The 20,786-nt window shown below is 42.3% G+C and overlaps 1 protein-coding gene across 8 annotated transcripts in view; it reads right to left on the bottom strand.

Moving 5' to 3' along the window:
• The window catches only part of Fancm (FA complementation group M), a 70,563-nt gene extending 51,597 nt beyond the window's left edge, over positions 1 to 18,966 (bottom strand). For 5 of the 8 annotated variants that reach the window (XM_045154573.1, XM_045154576.1, XM_045154574.1 and 2 more), the window contains exons 1-4: positions 18,459 to 18,966; positions 17,845 to 18,017; positions 6,346 to 6,423; positions 1,930 to 2,088 (exon numbers count right to left, since the gene is read on the bottom strand). In XM_045154573.1, coding sequence (XP_045010508.1) covers positions 1,930 to 2,088; positions 6,346 to 6,423; positions 17,845 to 18,017; positions 18,459 to 18,966 — 918 coding nt within the window. The remainder of the gene's footprint in view (positions 1 to 1,929; positions 2,089 to 6,345; positions 6,424 to 17,844; positions 18,018 to 18,458) is intronic. The other 3 variants (XM_045154577.1, XM_045154575.1, XM_045154578.1) reach the window with 3 other exon arrangements.
• Between the last annotated feature and the right edge of the window lie 1,820 nt (positions 18,967 to 20,786).

Raw genomic sequence — 20,786 nt, 5'->3', positions numbered from 1 at the left:
GTACCAGCATTCATTGCTCTCTACTTCCTGACTATGCACACAGTATGACCAGCTGCCGCTGCCTCAGGCTCCTGCTGCCATGTCTTCCCTGACAGAATGGACCGTACCCTCAAACTGAACAAAACGAAACTCTTGCTTAAGTTGCTTTTGTCAAGCACTTTGTCAGCAATGAGAAACTGATACACATAACAAAATTCTAAAATCTAAAAGCATTTGAGGGCCAGGGAGATGGCTATGTGATTAAAGGCACTTGTTTGCAAAGTCTGTCAGTCTGGGTTCAATTCCCCAGTACACACGTAAAGCCAGGCGCACAAAGTGGCACATGTGTCCAGAGTTCACATGCAGCCTCAAAAGGCCCTGGTGAGTCCATGTTTACTCTCTCCTCTTCTTCTCCTACCCTCAAATAATTAAAAATATGAAGTATTTGATATTTATAACCAAGTAACATCCACCTACAAGTTAACAGAAACAACTATTTCAACTAAAATTTAAAAAGACAATTATATATTTTATTTTTTTTTTATAGTTTGGGAGCTTAAGCCTAGTATCCTGCATCTGGCAATCAAAAGCCTTACTGCTGAGCTAAATCCTCAGCCCTATTTGCCTTTTTTTTTTCTTTTATTTGCAAGGAAAGAAAGAGTATGTGTGTGTATGTGCATGTGTGCAAATGAACTCCAGATTCATGCATGTACCATTTTGTGCATCTGGCTTTATGTGGATACTGGGGAATTGAATTCAAGTCATTAGGCTTTGCAGTCAAGTGCCTTAACTGCTGAGCCATCTCTCCAGCCCTTATTTGTCTTTTTTTTTTAGTTTTTCAAGGTAGGGTCTCACTCTAGCCCAGGCTGACCTGAAATTCACTATATAGTCCCAGGATGGCCTTGAACTCACAGTGATCTTCCACTGAAGGCATGCACTACCACATCCAGCAATATTTGCTTATTTTTAAATGAGGGCTAACCCAGAACTGAGGAAAGAGAACTTTTATCTCATCTGCCAATGGAGCAAGTGGCAAAGAAAAAAAAAAAAAAAAAAAGGCCAGAGGGATGGCTTAGTGGTTAAGATTCTCCAGGTCCCATGTAAGCCAGATACACATGGTGGCTGTGGTAGTTTGAGTAGATGGCCCCCAATATATTCAGTGTTTTATTTGTTTGTAGTTTGCTTCTGCAGCCACCTGGAAGGAGGCAGTGCCACTGAGTGGATCTTAAGGTGTGGTGGTGGGTTTCAGATTTCAATCTAAAGATATGCAAACTGTGTCTAGCTAGAGTTCCTGAAGTGTGCTGTGCTATGCGGCTTTTGGCGTATGCTTCACTCTGTCTGGTCCTATGAAAGCAGGCCAGCTTCTTCTGCCATTATGGAACTTCCCCTGGATCTGTAAGCTTCAATAAATCCCTTCCTCCATAACTGTGCCTGGTCTGGAAGTTCAGCTCAGTGAACTTGAAGCCATCTGCTACAGTGGCACATGCATCTAGAGTTTGTTTGCAGTGATTGGAGGTCCTGGCATGCCCATTCTCACTCCCTCTCTGTCTTTCTCTCCCTCTAACAAATTAAAAAAAAAAAAAAAAAATCATTAAAAAAATTAGGGCTGGAGAGATGGCTTAGTGGTTAAGCGCTTGCCTGTGAAGCCTAAGGACCCCGGTTCGAGGCTCGGTTCCCCAGGTCCCACGTTAGCCAGATGCACAAGGGGGCGCACGCGTCTGGAGTTCGTTTGCAGAGGCTGGAAGCCCTGGAGCACCCATTCTCTCTCTCTCCCTCTCTCTGTCTTTCTCTCTGTGTCTATCGCTCTCAAATAAATAAATAAAAATTAAAAAAAAAAAATTGAAGCCACCTTAACCCACAGCAATGAAGATATGAAATCATGTTCATCTCCCATGAGACTGATTATAAATGATAGAGAGGCAGTTGGAAACTATGATGAAAACAGCTTACCTGGATATATGTCTTCTGGATGGCTGCAAGTTCTTCTCCAAGGGGAACAACATGCTTTTCAACTCGTCTCTCATGAGAATATGGCAAAATGTCTGGAGAATCTTCAGAACGAAGCTCTATCTGCCCAATTAGTAGGTTTGTGATAACCTGTTGCACAGTCTGTGCAAAATCAGTTGAATATAAATTACATACCATGCTAAATTTGTTTTTGCTCTTTTTTTGTTGTTTGTTTTTATTTAGTTATTTGAGAGTGACAGAGAGAGGAAGAGGTAGAGTGAGAGAGAGAGAGAGATACAGAATGGGAGCCCCAGAGCCTCCAGCCACTACAAAGGAACTCCAGATGCATGCACCCCCTTGTGCATCTGGCTAACGTGGGTCCTGGAAAATTGAGCCTCGAACCAGGGTTCTTAGGCTTCACAGGCAAGTGCTTAACTGCTAAACCATCTCTCCAGACCTCATACTAAATTTTTAAAAAGTATTTTACTTTTAGTTATTTATTTGAGAGAGGGTTAAGAGAGAGAGAAGGAGAATGGGCATGTCAGGGCTTCCAGCTACTGCAAAAGAACTCCAGATGCATGTGCCACCTTGTAGCTTATGTGGGTACTGGGGAATTAAACTGAGGTCCTTTTGCTTTGCAGGCCAGCTCCTTAGCCACTAAGCCATCTCTCCAGCCCCATGCTAAATTTTTTAATTAAGTACTAATAACAATAAACAGTAAAAATTTTACATCAGCACTGAAAATTCATATCCATAAATTCATGTCCGTGTGTATAAATATATATCTACATACACACACAAGCACAGAAACAAAGTTTATTAAAAATAGCACATTTCTGTAATACCAGCACCAGGGAGCTAAGGCTAGAGAATCTCATGTGCCAGGCCAGCATGAACCACATAGGAAGTCCCAGGCTACACTGTCAGAACACATCTCAAAAAATAAGCACACAAGACAAAACAAAACCAAAAGTACCATCATAGTGAGAAATGTTTTTATAAAGTATTATTCCCCCAAAGCCTTTCAAGCAGATCATCTGATAAATAAAATATTAGGTTTGGAGAGCTGGCACTTGCCTGCAAAGCCCAACAATCTGGCTTTGATTCCCCATTATCTACTTAAAGCCAAATGCATAAAGTGAAAAATGCATCTGGAGTTCATTTGCAGTGGCTAGAAGCCTTGGTATACCCTTTCTTCCTCCCTTTCTTTCTTTCTTCCCCTCCCTCCCTCCCTCCCTCCCTCCCTCCCTCCCTTCCTTCCTTCTTTCTTTCTCTCTCTCTCTCTCTCTCTGCAAATAAATGAATATGGGCATGGTGGAGCATGCCTTTAATCCCAGCTCTTGGGAGGCAAAGGTAGGAGGATCTCCGTGAGTTTGAGGCCACCCTGAGTCTCCAAAGTGAATTCCTGGTCAGCCTGGGCTAGAGACCCTACCTCAATAAACAAACAGTTGCCCATCCAGCTTTACATAGGTGCTAGGGAATTTAAACCTAGGCCAGCAGACTTTGCAAACAAGCACCTTTCACCACTGTGCCATCTCTTCAGCCTGTTATTATTATTATTATTCACCAAAGTATCTTAGGAATACTTTAGAAATTGTCTAATATGAGGCTTAAGCCCAGTTCTGAATCAATTACCTAAAAAATGAGTAAAGAAGTAGGTGCGGTAGCTCATACCTACCCAGTGCTTGGGAGATGGAGGCAAGAAGGTCAGGAGTTCAAGATCATCCTCAGCTACATACACAGCTCAAAATCAAGATAATATCACATTATCAGAAAAAACAGTAGACAACCCCAAACAGAGTGATATTCTACAAAATGCCTGGCACCTACTCTTCAAAAGCATGGAGGTTATGGAAAATAAGACTGAGTCACTGTCATACTGTCACAGATTAGACAGGAGTAAAGAAACTTGACAGCTAAATGTAATGTGAGATCCTGAACCAGGCCTGGAGCAAAAACAGACACTGGTGGGAATGTTGAAAAAACTTAAACAAGACCTGCAGATTCATTACTAGTATATCAATTTTAATAAGGTTTCTTTTCTTTTCTTTTTTTTTTTTTGGTTTTTCAAGATAGGGTCTCACTGTAACCCAGGCTGACCTAGAATCCACTCTGTAATCTCAGGGTGGCCTTGAACTCACAGCAATCCTCCTACCTCTGCCTCCCAAGTGCTGGGATTAAAGGTGTGCGCCACCACACCCGGCTTAATAAGGTTTCTTAATAAACAGTTTTATTTTATTTATTTATTTGAGAGAGACAAAGGGGCAAAGACAGAAAATGGGCACACCAGGGCCTCTAGCCACTGCAAACAAACTCCAGATGCATGTGCCACTTTGTGCATCTGACTTATGTAAGTACTGGGGAATCAAACCTGGGTCCTCAGATTTCACAGGCAAGTGCCTTAACCCTTAGCTATTATTAAGGCTAATTGGCAAACCCAATATTAAGGCTTTTGATAATTTTGCTATTATCATATAACTATTAACATTGGCAAAAGCTAGCTGAAGCACCTATAAACAGTTCCATTTCTTCATATTTTTCAGATGCCAAAAACTATTTTAGAGTAAAACTTAAAATGAACTGAAAGTGGACTTCAAGGCCAGCCTGGGCTACAGGAACCCTGCTTCACAGATAACATAAAAATAAAAGGGGGGGAGATTTATGAGAAACCTATGCTCTCTTTACTGAGTAAGTAGTCTCTTTTTTCTTGAGGTAAGGTCTCACTCTGGCCCAGGCTGAGCTGGAATTCACTCTGTATTCTCAGGGTGGCCTAGAACTCATGGCAATCCTCCCACCTCTGCCTCCTGAGTGCTGGGATTAAAGGTGTGCACCACCATGCCTAGCTTTTGAGTAAGTAGTCTCTTATTTTGAAGCTAGAAGACACAATGGAATCTGAACTCTGTTCAAATCCCAATTTGGAATTCCAACATTCTTTTTTTTTTTTTTAATTTTTTTGGGGGGTTTTTCGAGGTAGGGTCTCAGTCTGGTTCAGGCTGACCTGGAATTAACTCTGTCATCTCAGGGTGGCCTCGAACTCATGGCAATCCTCCTACCTCTGCCTCCTGAGTGCTGGGATTCAAGGCGTGCGCCACCACGCCCAGCTGAAATCCCAACATTCTTGAGGTTGGTTGAGTCAGGAGAACTACAAGAGTTTGAGGCCCACCTGAACGACATAATGAGTTCAAGGTCAGCCTGGGATACATAGTAAAATCCTGTCTCTAAACAAAAGAGAAACAAAAACTGAAAGCAGGGTCTGGGAAAATAGCTCAGTGGTTAAAAGCACTTGCTCTGAAAATTTGTGAACTGAAGCAGGGAACCCCAGCACCCACCTAAAGTATCTAATCTAACCACACACAGGGCCACAGAAAGTGAAGTCAAATCCTAAAGCTTGCAGATCAGTTAGTCTGGCCTTTCTAGAGGCAAGAGACACCCTGTCTGGAATAAAGGGGAAGGAGAGGAGTAATACGCTGTAGTTGTCAACACACACACACAATAATAATAACAATTATTATTATTATAAATAAATTGGGCGTGGTGATGCAGGCCTTAATCCTAGCAGTCAGGAGGCAGAGGAAGGAGTTCAAGGATACTGTGAGACTACCTAGTGAATTCCAAGTCAGTCTGGGCTACAGCAAGACTCTACCTCAAAAAAACAAAAAAAAAAAAATTGTAATAATAATAGAACTAGAAATAGCAACATTGAAATAAAAAAAAAAAGTACAGGCAAGTACTCAGGAGGCTGAGGTAGGAGAATCATAAGTTCAGGTCTGCCTGGGCACTCTAAGGAGTTTAAGGCCAGCATGGGCAACTGAGCAAGATTCTGTTTCAACATAAGTATTTAAAAAGGGCTGGAGACATAGCTTTTTCAGACAATACTAACACAGTATGCTTAAGGCAGCAGGTTCAATCCACAGTAATACTGGCTGTGGTGGGTGGCTCAAGACTGTAGTCCCAACTAAGCTGCTGACTGACATGGGAGGATTCCTTGAGCCCAGAAATTGAAAAGCTGTCTGGGACACAGGTAGACCCTGTCTCACAGAGAAGGAGGGAAAAAGGCAGAGGCTACTACTTCACAGAAACATTTGCACCCACAGAACAGAAGTGAGATATTAGCATGTTGTAGGAAATACTATATACCTCACATGAAGCTATTTAGATACTAGAATGAAAAACTGATCTGGCCCCCATCAAAACTTCATGTTCTCAGAGGCTGGAGAGATGATTTAGTGCTTAAGGTCTGTAAAGCCTAAAGACACATGTTTGATTCCCTAGTACCCATGTAAGCCAGATGCACAAGGTGGTACATGCATCTGGAGTTTGTTCGCGGTAGCTCTCTCTCTCTCAAATATATAAATAAAAATATCTTAAAGAAAATCATGGTTTCTTACATGGTAATAAATAGAAAGACATTTTACTTACCTTTATATCACTGCCTGGTGTGGCACTGAGAGCCAAGATTCTAAAGTGATTTGTGTATTTGACCATTTCCCTTACAACCTTAAAAAAAAAAAAAGTTCTTTCATTTCATCTGCCCCATGTAAAAACAGTGGTTCTGTTAAGCAAACTATTATGTCCAATCTATTATGATTATTACTCCTCATTTGATACACCAATGATCTAGTAAGTAGAACTACAAAGAGCAAATGACTTAATGAGACCCATACTGATTAATTAAGTCAATATGATCTACAATGATTCTTAACTAATACTCAAAACACATTATTTATGGCATTCTTTTTTTAAATTTTTTTTTTGTTCATTTTTTATTTATTTATTTGAGAGCAACAGACACAGAGAGAAAGACAGATAGAGGGAGAGAAAGAGAATGGGTGCGCCAGGGCTTCCAGCCTCTGCAAAGGAACTCCAGACACGTGCACCCCCTTGTGCATCTGGCTAACGTGGGACCTGGGGAACCGAGCCTCGAACTGGGGTCCATAGGCTTCATAGGCGAGTGCTTAACCGCTAAGCCATCTCACCAGCCCGGCATTCTTTTTTTTTTAAAAAAATAAAATACTGTTCAGAAAATAACCCTGCTATTTATGGCATTCTTAAGATGTTACACATGAAGATAAAACATTATAGGGGATGCGGAGGTGGCTCAGTGGATAAGACACTTGGCTTGCAAAGCCTAATGACCCAGGTTCAATTTCTCAGTACGCATGTAAAGGCAGACGAACAGAGGCACATACATCTGGAGTTTGTTTGCAGTGGCTGGAGGCCCTGGCATACACATATTCTCATATTCTCTCTATCTCTCTCTGCTTGCAAATAGATAAGTAACACACACAAACACACACACACATACACACACATAGTTTGTTTGTTTTGCTTTTGTTTTTCAAGGTAGGGTCTCACTCTATCCCAGGATGACCTGGAATTCACTATGTAGTCTCAGGATGGCCTTGAATTCACATCAGTCCTCCTCTTCTGCCTCCCAAGTGCTAGGATTAAAGGTGTGAGCTACCACGCCCTGTTCAAATACATACATACATACATACATACATACATACATACATACATACATATTCCTTTTTAGTTGGTTGTGATGGCACATACCTGTCAGTCTGGGCTACAGAATGGACGTGGGCTCAAAATAAACAAAAATAAATAAATAAAGTAAAACAAAAGAGAGTCAAATACATGAATTAGTTTCCAAATACATTCTTATTTCTTTTTTCTTTCTTTCTTTTTTTTTTTGAGGTAGGGTCTCACTCTAGTCCAGGCTGACCTGGAACTCATTATGTAGTCTCAAGGGTGGCCTTGAACTCACAGCAATCCACCTACCCCTGCCTCCTGAGTGCTGGTCTTATTTCTTTTTAATGTGTGTGTGAGACAGGAGAGGAGAGGAGAGGAGAGGGGAGGATTTGACATACCACTTCAATCGAACTCTAGACATATGCACCATCTTCTGTACATGTGCAACATTGCGCACTTGTATCACTGTGCATCTAGCTTACATGGGACCCAGAGACTAGAACATGAGTCCTTAGGCTTCACAGGCAAGTGCCTTAACCACTGAGCCATTTCTCCAGCTCCCAAATATGTTCTTTTTGTTGTTGTCATTTATTTTTACTTATTTGAGAGCAACAGACTGAGAAAGATAGAGGCAGAGAGAGAGAATGGGTACGCCAGGGTCTCCAGCCATTGCAAACGAACTCCAGATGTGTGCGCCCCCTTGTGCATCTGGCTAACATGGGTCCTTGGGAATCAAGCCTCCAACAGGGGTCATTAGGCTTCACAGGTAAGCGCTTAACTGCTAAGCCATCTCTCCAGCACCAAATACATTTTTAAAGACATATTTCTTTTCTTTTTTTTTTTTTTTGATGTTACACAGGCTGCTCTGAAATTCACTATGTAGTCTCAGGGTGGACTCAAACTCACTGTGATCCTTCGACCTCAGCCTCCCAAGTACTGGGATTAAAGGCATGCACCACCATGCCAGGCTTAAGCATCTTACAGAAGAAGAAATGGTGCTGTTTTGTGACGCAGAAAGCTGCATGCTTCAAGGGTTGACTCACAAGGCACTATGGTGCTGAGAAGAAGTGACAGAGGAGTGCTCAGCACTGAAACATCTCTATCATACCTTCCAAGGCTCAGGGTCTAATGCAGAAGAGGTGGCGGAAAGAATGTACGAGCCAAAGGAAGGGTAGGATTCCTTACAATGTGCTCCCTTTAGACATAAAATGGTCTGGATATCCATGACCTCATAGTGCCTGACACTACCTAAACAAGACCATCATAAGAGGAGAAAAAATAATGACATAAAAATAAAAGAGAGACTGATTGAGATGGGGAGGGGATATGATGGAGAATGGAATTTTATAGGGGGAAGTGGGGGAAGGAGGGTATTACCATGGGATATTTTGTTATAATCATGGAAAATGTTAATAAAAATTGAGAAAAAAAAGAATAGATTAATGGGGGTGAAAAGGCCCAAAGTGAGGTCAGGGGAAGAGACTGAGTAAAGGAAAGGTGGAGGGAGGGCTAATCAAAATCTAAGAAGATATAAATAAATCTCATAGAAACCTTTTTTTTTTTTTTTTGGACAATGGAACACTCAGGAGCCATAGATTGTTGCTAGGAATTTTTCAGTGCCAGGGATGGGATACCTTCCAGTGAGTTTTTGGCCAGGGAGGTCCCTGATGTCCCCAAAACATTACAGGCCATTGATGAGGCCCTTAGTTTCCCACCAGGAATAGATGGTAAGACCCTATTGCTGAAGACTCCACATACTTGGGCTGCAAGGCTACTGAGAAATCCTGCTGGAATTGAGCTGATAACCTCCTCCATGTAGACCAGCTAACAGAAAGCTGGAAGAAGCCATTCTGCATGCAGTTCAATGGGTGAAAGAGATACCACCAGTGAAGATACTCAACAGTGGACACTGCAAGCCTTATAATTGGCCAGCCATGCCAAATGAGCCAACGGGTGCAATAGTGGCACATCTGTCATGGTGGAAACCAACTGCCCTCTAATTGGACTGGAGGCCCACTCCATGGGAGGGAATACATCCCTGATACTGAAAACTTAAAAACAGGGTTAGTCATGAACCCTAGGGGGATAATGTCTACTGCTGCCTGGCCAATTGTATATACTATCCTTATCAAACTGCCCAGTAAGCACTTTTTTTTAATGTTCATGCCCTTATATTAATGCTACTCTCACTTTTGGTAGAGAATCTTCTCTTTTCAGATGGTAGAGACCTTGGGATGACTCAGAAGGTAACATGGTGCTAGAAAGAAGTGACTGGAATGCTCAGTCCTCTAATATCTTTATCACACCTTCCAAGGCTCAGGGTCTAATGCGGAAGAGGTGGTGGAAAGAATGTAAGAACCAAAGGAAGGGTTGGATTCCTTACAACGTGCTCTCCCCAGACACAAAATGGCCTGGACATCCATGACCTCACAGTGCCTGACACTACCTACACAAGACCATCATAAGTGGAGGAAAAGATCATGACATCAAAATAAAAGAGATACTGAATGAGATGAAGAGGGGACGTGATGGAGAATGGAATTTCAAAGGGGAAAGTGGGGGGGGAGGGAGGGTATTACCATGGAATATTTTTTATAATCATGGAAGTTGTTAATAAAAATTTGAAGAAAAAATAAATCTTTAAAAAAAAAAAACTTTTAAAAAGCCGGGTATGGTGGTGCACACCTTTAATCTCAGTATTCAAGAGTCAGAGGTAGAAGAATCACTGTAAGTTCGAGTCTATCCTGAGACTACATAGTAAATTCCAGATCAGCCTGGACTAGAGTAAAACCCTACCTCAAAGCACCCCTTCCCAAAAAAAAACTTTAAAAAAGCTGGGCTTGGGCTGGAGCTATGGCTTAGCAGTTAGGCAATTGCCTGCAAAGCCAAAGGACCCAGGTTCAATTCCCCAGAATCCATGTAAGCCAGATGCACCAGGTGGTGCATATGTCTGGAGTTCATTTGCAATGGGTGGATGCCCTGGAGCATCCATTCTCTCTCTCTCTCTCTCAACAGCCTCAATGCCCCAAACAAAAGACACAGGTTTACAGACAGGGTTAAAAAGAAGGATCCTTCAATTTGTTGCTTCTAAGAAACTCACCTTTCTACAAAGGCTATACACTATCTTAGGATGAAAGGTTGGAAAACAGTGCTTCAAACAAATGGGCCTAGAAAACAAGCAGGGGTCATTATCCTAATATATGACAAGGTAGACTTCAGGCCAACATTAATTAGGAAAGATAAGGAAGGTCACTTTATATTGATTAAAGGCACACTCCAACAGGAGGACATAATCCTATACATATATGCACCTAACATGGGGGCTCTCCCAACTTCATCAAACAAATGCTATTAGAACGAAGGTCACATATAACACCACAGTTGTAATGGGTGACTTCAACCCCCACTCTCATCCTGGCAAAAAATAGATGCATCTGGATTAAATGAGGTCATAGAACAAATGCACATAACACCTATTTACAGGACATTTCATCCAAATGCTGCAGAATACACATTCTTTTCAGCAGGATATGGGACATTATCTATAACAGACCATATATTAGGACAGAAAAAATGCAGGAAAATCAAAATAATTCCTTGCACTCTATCTCATCACAATCAAACTACAAATCAATAGCAAGAAAGGCTATGGAGCATACACAAAAATCAAGGACTAAACAATACACTACTAAATGATGACTGGGTGAATGAAGAAATCAAGAAGGAAATCAAACAATTTAGAGTCAAATAATAATGGGAACACAACATGCCAAAACCTGTGGGACACAATAAAGGCAGCCCTAAGAGGGAAATTTATAGCTGTAAGTGCCTATATGAAGAAATTAGAAAGAGAACATACAAATCTTTCAAGAAAGTCATTCATTCTGAACAAGTAGGCTGCATCCCAGAAATGCAGGGATGGTTCAACATAAGCAAATTGATATGTAATATACTACATAATGTAATATACTACATAAGTGGGCTGAAGGAGGAAAATCACATTATCATCTCAATAGATGCGGAAAAGGCATTCGACAAAATCCATCATCCGTTCATGGTAAATGTCCTACAGAAAGTGGGAGTTTAGAAGGAGCATATCTCAACATAGTAAAGGCTATTTGTAACAAACCTATAGCCAACATAATACTAAATGGAGAAAAACTTTAAGCTTTTCTACTAAAATCAGGAAAATGAGAAGGGTGTCCACTGTCCCCACTATTATTGAATACAGTGCTGGAAGTCTTAGCTATAGCAACAAGACAAGAGATACATAGAAGGGATAGAAATTGGAAAGGAAGAGATCAAATTATCATTTTTGCAGATGATGTGATTCTATACATAAAGGACCTTAAAGACTCTACTGGCAAACTCTTAGAGCTAATAAACGATTTCAGCAATGTAGCAGGATACAAAATAAATATACAATAATCAGTAGCTTTTCTATATACTAACAACAAACATGTGGAGGATGAAATCCTGAAATCCGGGAATCACTCCCATTCACAATTGCCTCAAAATAAATAAATAAAGTACCCTGGGACTGGAGAGTTGGCTTAGCAGTTAAGGCATCTGCCTGTAAAGCCAAAGGATCCCAGTTCGATTCTGCAAGACCCACATAAGCCATATGCACAAAGGGGCACATGTATCTGAAGTTTGTTTGCAGTGGCTAGAGACCCTGGCATGCCCATTCTTTCCCCCTCTCTCTCTCTCTGCCTCTTTCTCTCTCCCAAATAAATGATTTTTTTTTGAAAATAAATAAATAATAAAGTACCTTGGAATACATGTAAACAAGGAAGTGAAGGATCTCTACAATGAAAACTTTAAAACACCCAAGTGAGAACTTGCAGAAGATGCTAGGAAATGGAAAGAAATCCCATGTTCTTGGATTGGAAGAATCAATATTGTGAAAATGTCAATCTTACTAAAAGCAATCTATACATTTAATGCAATCCCCATTAAAATTCCAGTGGCATTCTTCACAGAAATAGAAAAAAAACAATCCAAAAATTCATTCGGAAGCACAAAAAACCTTGAATAGCTAAAATAATTTTGAGCAACAAAAATACGGCTGGTGGCCGGGCGTGGTGGCTCACGCCTTTAATCCCAGCACTCGGGAGGCAGAGGTAGGAGGATTGTCGTGAGTTCAAGGCCACCCTGAGACTACAGAGTTAATTCCAGGTCAGCCTGGACCACAGTGAGACCCTACCTCGAAAAAACCAAACCAAACCAAAACAAACAAAAAAAAATACGGCTGGTGGTATCACCATACCCAATTTTATGCTCCATCACAAAGCCATAGAAACAAAAACAGCAGAAAGACAGACACGTAGATCAATGGCACAGAAGAACCAGATGTTAATCCAGGCAGCTACAGCATCTGATTTTTGACAAATCCCCAAAAAAATTCACTGGAGAAAAGACTGCCTCTTCAACAAGTGGTGCTGGGAAAAGTGGATATCTATATGTAGAGGGACGAAAATAAGATTCCTTGTCTCTCTACGTGCATAAGAATTAAGTCCAAATGGATCAGAAACCTTAATCACACCTGAACCTCTGAAGTTGCTAGAGGAAAAAGTAGGGGAAACCCTTCAACATATTGGCATAAGCAATGACTTTCTGGATATAATCTCAGTTGCTCAGGAAATAAAAGCAATAATCAACCACTGGGATATCATGACATTACAAAGCTTTTCTACAGCAAAGGACACTGTGAACACACCAAAGCAACAACCTACAGAATGGGAGAAAATCTTTGCCAGGTATATAGCTACAGAGGCCTGCTCCATGAGAGGGAATACATCCCTGATACTGAAAACTTAAAACAGGGGTGTAACGTCTGCTGCTGTCTGGCTAAATGTATATACTATGCTCATCAAACTGCCCAGTAAGCATTTCTCTCAATGTTCATACCCATATATTAATGCTACTCTCACTTTTGGTAGAGAACCTTCTCTTTTCAGATGGCAGTGACCTTGGGATGACTCAGAAGGCATCATGGTCCTGGGAAGAAGTGACAGAGGAGTGCTCAGTACTGCAATATCTCTATCACACCTTCAAAGGCTCAGGGTACATTGCGGAAGAGGTGGTGGAAAGAATGTAAGAGCCAAAGGAAGGGTAGGACTCCTTGCAACATGCTCCTCCAGACACAAAATGGCCTGGATATCCATGACCTCACAGTTCCTGACACTACCTACACAAGACCATCATAAGAGGAGGAAAAGATGATGACATCAAAATAGAGACTGATTGAGAGGAGGAGGGGATATGATGGACAATGGAGTTTCAAAGGAGAAAGTAAGGGGAAGGAGGGTATTACCATGGGATACTGTATGCTTATAGCCATTGTGGAAATTACTGTGGAGGTTCTAGAGACAGTTGAATATAGATTTACCATATGATCCAGCTATAGCACTCCTAGTCATATATCCTAAGGACTATGCTCACTATCTTGGGGATACTTGCACAACCATGTTTATTGCTGCTTGTTTCACAATAGCTAGGAAACAGAACCCACCTAGATGTCCCTCAACACATTAATGGATAATAAAGATAGATGTAGTATATTGACACAATAGAATTGCATTTAATGGTAAAGAAAAATGAAATTTGTAGCAAGATGGATGGATCTGGAACGAGTTATACTAAGATAAAGGATTATACTAAGTGAAGTATTCCAGGCCCAGAAAGCCAAATGTCACATATTCTCTGTATGTGGATCCTAACTACAAATGTTTAGACTTGTGTGTGAGCTGGAACCAAAACTCAGTAGCAGAGGCCCATAAACTAGAAGAAGGCTATAAAGGGAGGGAGGAGGGGAAAGGGCTTAAGGGGATGGTATTGTATACTGTATATATGTAAGTAGAAGAACAGATTACAGTGAGTGGAATGGCCTAAGTGAGTCCAGGAGCAGAGATTAAGTAAAAGAATGGTGGAGGAGGGTCAATCAAAATTCATGATATTCTGAATAAGACATATAAAAGCCTACATTTTTAGATAATGGCACATCCAGAAGCCATAGATTGTTTCAGTGCCAGGGATGGGTACCTTCCAGTTAGTTGTTAGCCAGGGAGGTCACTGTTACCTCTAAAACATTACAGGCTATTGCCAAGGCCCTTGGTTTCCCACCAGAAACAGATGGTAAGACCCTATTGCTGAAGACTTCACATGTCTGGGTGGCAAGGTCACTGAGAAATCAGGCTGGGGCTTAGGTGAAAACCTTTTCCCTATAGATTAGCCAAATAAAAGTTGGAAAAAACTGTACTGCACACAGCCCTATAAGAGACAGAAACCATCAGTAGTGAGAACAGTGGATACTGGAAGCCTCAAGTTTGGCTAGACAGGCCAAAAGATCAAATGTCTGCTCTGGGGGAAACCAACTGCTCTCTAATTGGACTGGAGTCCTGCTCTATGGGAGAGAATACATTCTTGGTACTGCAAACCTACTCAAAAACCTATGACAGGGGAGGTCATGAGCCTTAGGGGTGTAAAGCCTGCTCCTGTCTGACTAAATGCATATATTATGCTCACCAAATTGCCCTGTAAACACTACAGTTAATGTTCATGTTCATATATTAATGCTGCTCTCACTTTTGGTTAGAGAAGCTTCTCTTTTCAGATGGTGGTGACCACTGGAATGACCCAAAAGACAATATAGTGCTGAGAAGAAGGGATGGAGGAGTGTCCAGCACTGAAACATCTCTATCACACCCTCCAAGACTGAGGGCCCACTGCAGAAGAGGTGATGAAAAGAATGTAAGAGCCAAAGGAACGGTATGACCCCTTACAATTCAAGTCTCCAGAGAGAAACTGGCCTCGATATCCATGACCTTGCAGTGCCTAGCAATACCTTAACAAGACCCTCATAATAGGAGGAAAAGATGATGACATCAAAATAAAAGAGAGACTAATGGAGAGAAGGAGGGAATATAATAGAGAGTGGAGTTGTAAAGGGGAAAGTGGGGAAGTGGAGGAATTATCATGGTTTATTGTTTGTAAATATAGAAGTTGTCAATAAAAAAAAATACATTAAAAAAGACTATGTAATATTTTGAAGATAAGGTGAGTTAATTATACCCCAGATCTATAAAATTATTTTCCATATAGCTGGAATACAATGTTTAAAACATCATTCAGGCTCAGCCTGATGGCACATTCATACAATTCACAGTATGTCAAGGTCAGCCTAAGGTGCATAAGAAGTTGGAAGACCAGCCTAGGCCACATAAGCTCTCAACTTTGCCCTCCCCACTGGGGGAAAAAAAAGCTGGGAATTGTGGTTCATACTTATAATCCCAGCACAATAAAGTGAGGTAGGAAGATTGGCACAAATTCAAGCCTAGCCTGGGCTACATAGTGAGCAAAAAAAAAAAAAAAAAGGGCTGGAGCCAGGCATGGTGGCACATGCCTTTAATCCCAGCACTTGGGAGGCAGAGGTAGGAAGATTGCCATGAGTTTGAGGCCACCCTCATAGTTAATTCCAGGTCAGCCTGGACCAGAGTGAGACCCTACCTAAAAAAAAAAATAAAAATAAAAAAATAAATTAAATTAAATAGGGCTGGATAGATGGTTTAGTGGTTAAAATACTTGCCTGCGAAGCCTAAGGGCCCAGGTTCGATTCTCCAGGTCTCATGTAAGCCAGATGCCCAAGGTGGCACATGCATCTGGAGTTCACTTGCAGTGGCTAGAGCCCTAGTGTGCTCATTCTCTTTCTCCCTCTCTCTGACTCAAATAAAAATAAACATAAAAAGATAAGAAAGTATATCTATTTCCTGGATATAGCTAAAAAGATCTCTATTATATCCCCTCCTTCTCTCCATTAGTCTCTCTTTTATTTTGATGTCATCATCTTTTCCTCCTATTATGAGGGTCTTGTGAAGGTATTGCTAGGCACTGAAAAAATAAAAGATGAACATACTCCTTAAGGTAATATAGAAACAGATTATAATGTAAAAATAAAGGACAAATTCACAAACTGGCAGTGAAATTATGTCCTTGTATTAAATAAAATCAATTTTCCTTCTTCTATTCTTATCTATGATTTTTTTTCCTAAAATCATCACTTCCATGAATACTGCCTATTTTAATTACTATCTGCTGTGATGAGTCCCAAGTGCAGCTCAAAACTCCAGTGATATCCATACTTACCACCTACTACCTAATGGATCCCACAGTTGTACTCTTCAGGCATCTGCAAACTCCCTGGCCACCGTGATGCACACCTGTAATACTAGCACTCTGGACGCTGAGGCAAAAGGATCTCTAGGCAGAGACCAGCCTAGCCTACATAGGGAGTCTGTATACCAGTGTGTGTGTGTGGGGGGGGGGGGGCTTCCTCTGAACTCAACACATTTAAAAGACACTTGACAACTCTCCATGTTGCCCTAAATCTGCTCTTTTAAATCCCAAGTACTGGGCTGGAGAAGACAGCTTAGCAGTTAAGGTGCTTGCCTGCAAAGCCAAATGACCCTGGTTCGATTCCCCAGGACCCATGTAAGCCAGATGCACAAGGTGGCACATGTGTCTGGAGTTCGTTTGTAGTGGCAGGAGGCCCTGGCAAGCCCATTCTCTCTCTCTACATCAAGTAAAGAAATAAATAAAATATATTACAAAAAAAAAAATGAAAACACATTCTATGAAAAAAAAATTTTTTTAAATCCCAAGTATTATCTTAACTAAACCAGTGCTAAACCTTACAAATTACATCAAAGTACATTCAAACTATTAAGCATAAAATACCAATAACTTCATGACCTGGCCCTTAGGTAGTATAAAAAGGGGAAATGGAAGAGATCATTTCCATTTAAAGAGATGAATGTCTTCCAAAACTACACCCCACTACTTCTACCTTTAGACTATGTCTTCAGAGTTCTACCCTGGAGGCACTGCTAAGGATGCAGCATACATTTTCTAAACACTCCTTAGGACACTGTCAGTTAAGGGCTATATTACTCAGATACCTAGAAATGACACCACATATCCATTACCAATTGTAGTTCCCAAGCTCCATTCTATATTCTCTACGTTATTTATTTATTTTTGGGTTTTTCAAGGTACAGTCTCGCTCTAACCCAGGCTAACCTGGAATTCACTATGTAATCTCAGAGTGGCCTCAAACTCACAGCAATTCTCCTACCTCTGCCTCCTGAGTGTGATTAAAGGTGTGTGCCACCATGCCTGGCTATATTCCCTACTTTAAATCACTGTCAATCAGGCTATCATGATCCACATCTGACAGTAATGGTTTGTAAGGGGAAGGGGCAGGGGAGGGAGATGGTATGCAGAGACATGATAAGTATTGACATTACAAGTATTTCTTATATTTTCATAATACTATTACCAATACTTTCCATCACTAATAACCATCCCTCCTCTCTCCCCTCCCCCCGGCAAATATTCCTTAGCAATATGGGCCCGCTCTACACTACCAGTTAACAAAATTATTACCTGGCAATAAGCATAGTTTCCGAGAGCCTTATGAGCTTCATCCACAACAAGACATTTGATATCAGCTGCGGGACAAACTCCTCTAGTAAGGTCATTAACCATGACCTGAGGTGTGAGAAAAAGGACTCTCTTGCAGCACCACATTTCCTTCCTGGTGGCAGCTTGGGTAGAACCTGTAGATGAAAGGTGACAAGTGTACATTTGAAACTTCAGACCATTATCTGCAAAACAGTCTGGCCTACTTTGTCATGCTTTAAGGGTAGAGTAAGTTAACAATTCTTAGGATTGTTACATTTAAAACTCTGTTTGTGTCCTGAATGTCAGAGCAGACCCTTTTCGTAGGACTGCAAATAGAATGTCTCTACTGCAACAAAGGAGCAAAATAACTGAAGATAAGTAAGTTCTTCGACGGGAAAATTCTCCCTGGGGAGAACGCCAAGGAACATGTTCTCAAAGTTACATCTAGCAAACCTAGGGTTCATATTTGGACATTGCGGCAAACATGTTTTACGTTAGAGAATGTTAAGATGAGAGGATCTGGATTTGAGCAGCCCTGTTTCTAAGTGTGAGGACCCAGCTCTCAACTTCCAGTCAATGCGCTTTCTCTCAGATACCTGTCATTTCAGCCATGTGGGACTGCGGGATGCCCATCACCCGGTAGCAAGCTTCCATCTGCTGTGTCACCAAGGGTTTCGTGGGTGCCATGAACACCACCTTGCCGGAAGGGAACCAGCGGTAGAAGTTGTACATGACCACCGCGGCGATGAAGGTCTTCCCCAGCCCGGTGGGCAGGCACACCAGCGTGTTGCGGAGCAGCGCGGCATAGCTGATGCTGAGCTGGTACTCGCGCACCGGGAAATTGGTGGGGTAGATCCAGAGCGCGCCCGCCGCGCGGCAGAACCCGCCATCCTCCTGCCGCAGCTGCCGCTCAGCCTCGCACACGGCCACTAGCAGCACATCGTCGTCGTCCGAGTCGCGATCCTCCTCCGCGGCGGGCGTCCGGGCCTGGGAGTCGTCGGGGCCCCGAGGCCGCGCACCGGCCGAGGGGCATCCCGGAGCCCCGGTGCCCCGCGACAGGCTAGAGCCCCACGCCTGGAAAAGCGTCCTCTGCCGCCCGCTCATGGGCCCCGGGCGCCGCCGCCGCCGCCGCGCCGCTCACGTCCCCGCCGGCTGCATGGCGCCCAGCCCTGGGAGCCGGGGCGGGACTGCGTCCGCTCCTCCAGCTGAAAAGGCCGCCTGGGCGGGCCTGGGGACTACGATTGGCTACCTGCCGGAAACCTTCGCCGGCCCTCTTGGACACGCATGCGCATTGCTCCAGAGCTCCTTGGAGTTGGCCTTGATTACAAGGTATGAGTTGGTTTTCTTTAAATAAAATTTAAAGCCGAGAGATGTGGAGTATCCCTGTGATCCTCGCACTTGGTATGCGGAAGCAGGAGGAAGAACACAAGGTCATCCTCCACATAGGTAGTTTGAGCCTAATTTGTGCTACATGAGACCCTTGTTTTGCAAAAGATAATTAGAATATACTTTTAAGTCAGCTTTCAACTATCAGGTGTCTAGGCATCACTAACTTGATAAACCTTACAATGATAAAAACAAGTAGCCGGGTGTGGTGGCGCACACCGTTAATCCCAGCACTTGGGAGGCAGAGGTAGAAGGATCGCTGTGAGTTCAAGGCCACCCTGAGACTCCATAGTGAATTCCAGGTCAGCCTGGGCTACAGTGAGACCCTACCTCGAAAAACCGAAAAAAAAAAAAAAAAAAAACCAACCAAGTAAGGTAAGGCCGGAAATGGTGGCGCATGCCTTTAATCCTAGCACTTGGAAGGCAGAGGTAGGAGGATTTTCTAGGCCACCCTGAGACTACATAGTGAACTCCAGGTCAGCCTAGGCGGGAGTGAAACCCTACCTGGAAAAACAAACGACAACAAAAACTAAGCTAAGGGGCTGGAGAGATGGCTTAGTGGTTAAGCACTTGCCTGTGAAGCCCAAGGATCCCGGTTCGAGGCTCAATTCTCCAGGACCCACATAAGCCAGATCTACGAGGTGTCACATGCGTCTGGAGTGTGTTTGCACTGGCTAGAGGCTCTGCCGTGCCCATTCTCTCTTTATATATCTGCCTGTTTGTCTGTCAGAAGGTCTCAAATTTAAAAAAAAAAAAAAAAAGTAAACTAAACTTCAAATCCCGGAGAAAATACAATCCCCATAATTGTGTGGCCTTAACATTATATTTAAACCTAATGGTGTGAAAATCAAAGTGTAGGGATAGAACTAAACAATTCATTTTATTTCTTCATTAAGACTGAGGAAAAAAAAAAGTGCTAAGTCTAGCCGGGCATGATGGTGCATGCCTTTAATCCCAGCACTCGGGAGGCAGGAGTAGGAGAATTACTGTGTGTTCCAGGCCAGCCTGAGACTACATAGTGAATTCCAGGTCAGCCTGGACTAGAGTGAGATGTCACACTGTAGCCAGCAGGAATCAGTATACTCTTTGGAGACACTGTGTCCTTTTGTCCTTTCTTTGGCTATCAGTTTATTGAAATAATGGTTCCCATGAAGTTGACCCCCCCCCCCGCCCTCCAGGAATTCCATGCTGGGAGTAGAAGGCTAAATCCTAGTGCCAGCCAGAGTAGCAGTTTATTTCCAGGAAAGAGCAGATCACCTTGTAGAAACTGTAGGAACCAGACAATAAGGCAATGATTGGTAGGACCATACCTTGACCAGACTGGCTGTGCTTAACACAGAGCCAAACCTCATGTTAGGACCCTGAAGATGAGTTTTAACATGGAAGTCATAGGATCTCTTTGTCCCTCTTCCCAGTGTAACCACATTTAATAAATATATTTTTTCCTGCTTTTCACTGGTACTTATTTAATTGGTTATTAGGACAGGTGGCAGGACTTGGCTTACTAGGACTGTCAGGGATCAGGCTCTGTCATCATT

The sequence above is a fragment of the Jaculus jaculus genome, chromosome 7, assembly GCF_020740685.1.
Source record: "Jaculus jaculus isolate mJacJac1 chromosome 7, mJacJac1.mat.Y.cur, whole genome shotgun sequence".
NCBI classification, from domain to species: domain Eukaryota; kingdom Metazoa; phylum Chordata; class Mammalia; order Rodentia; family Dipodidae; genus Jaculus; species Jaculus jaculus.
This window is presented reverse-complemented; position numbering and strand designations above follow the sequence as displayed.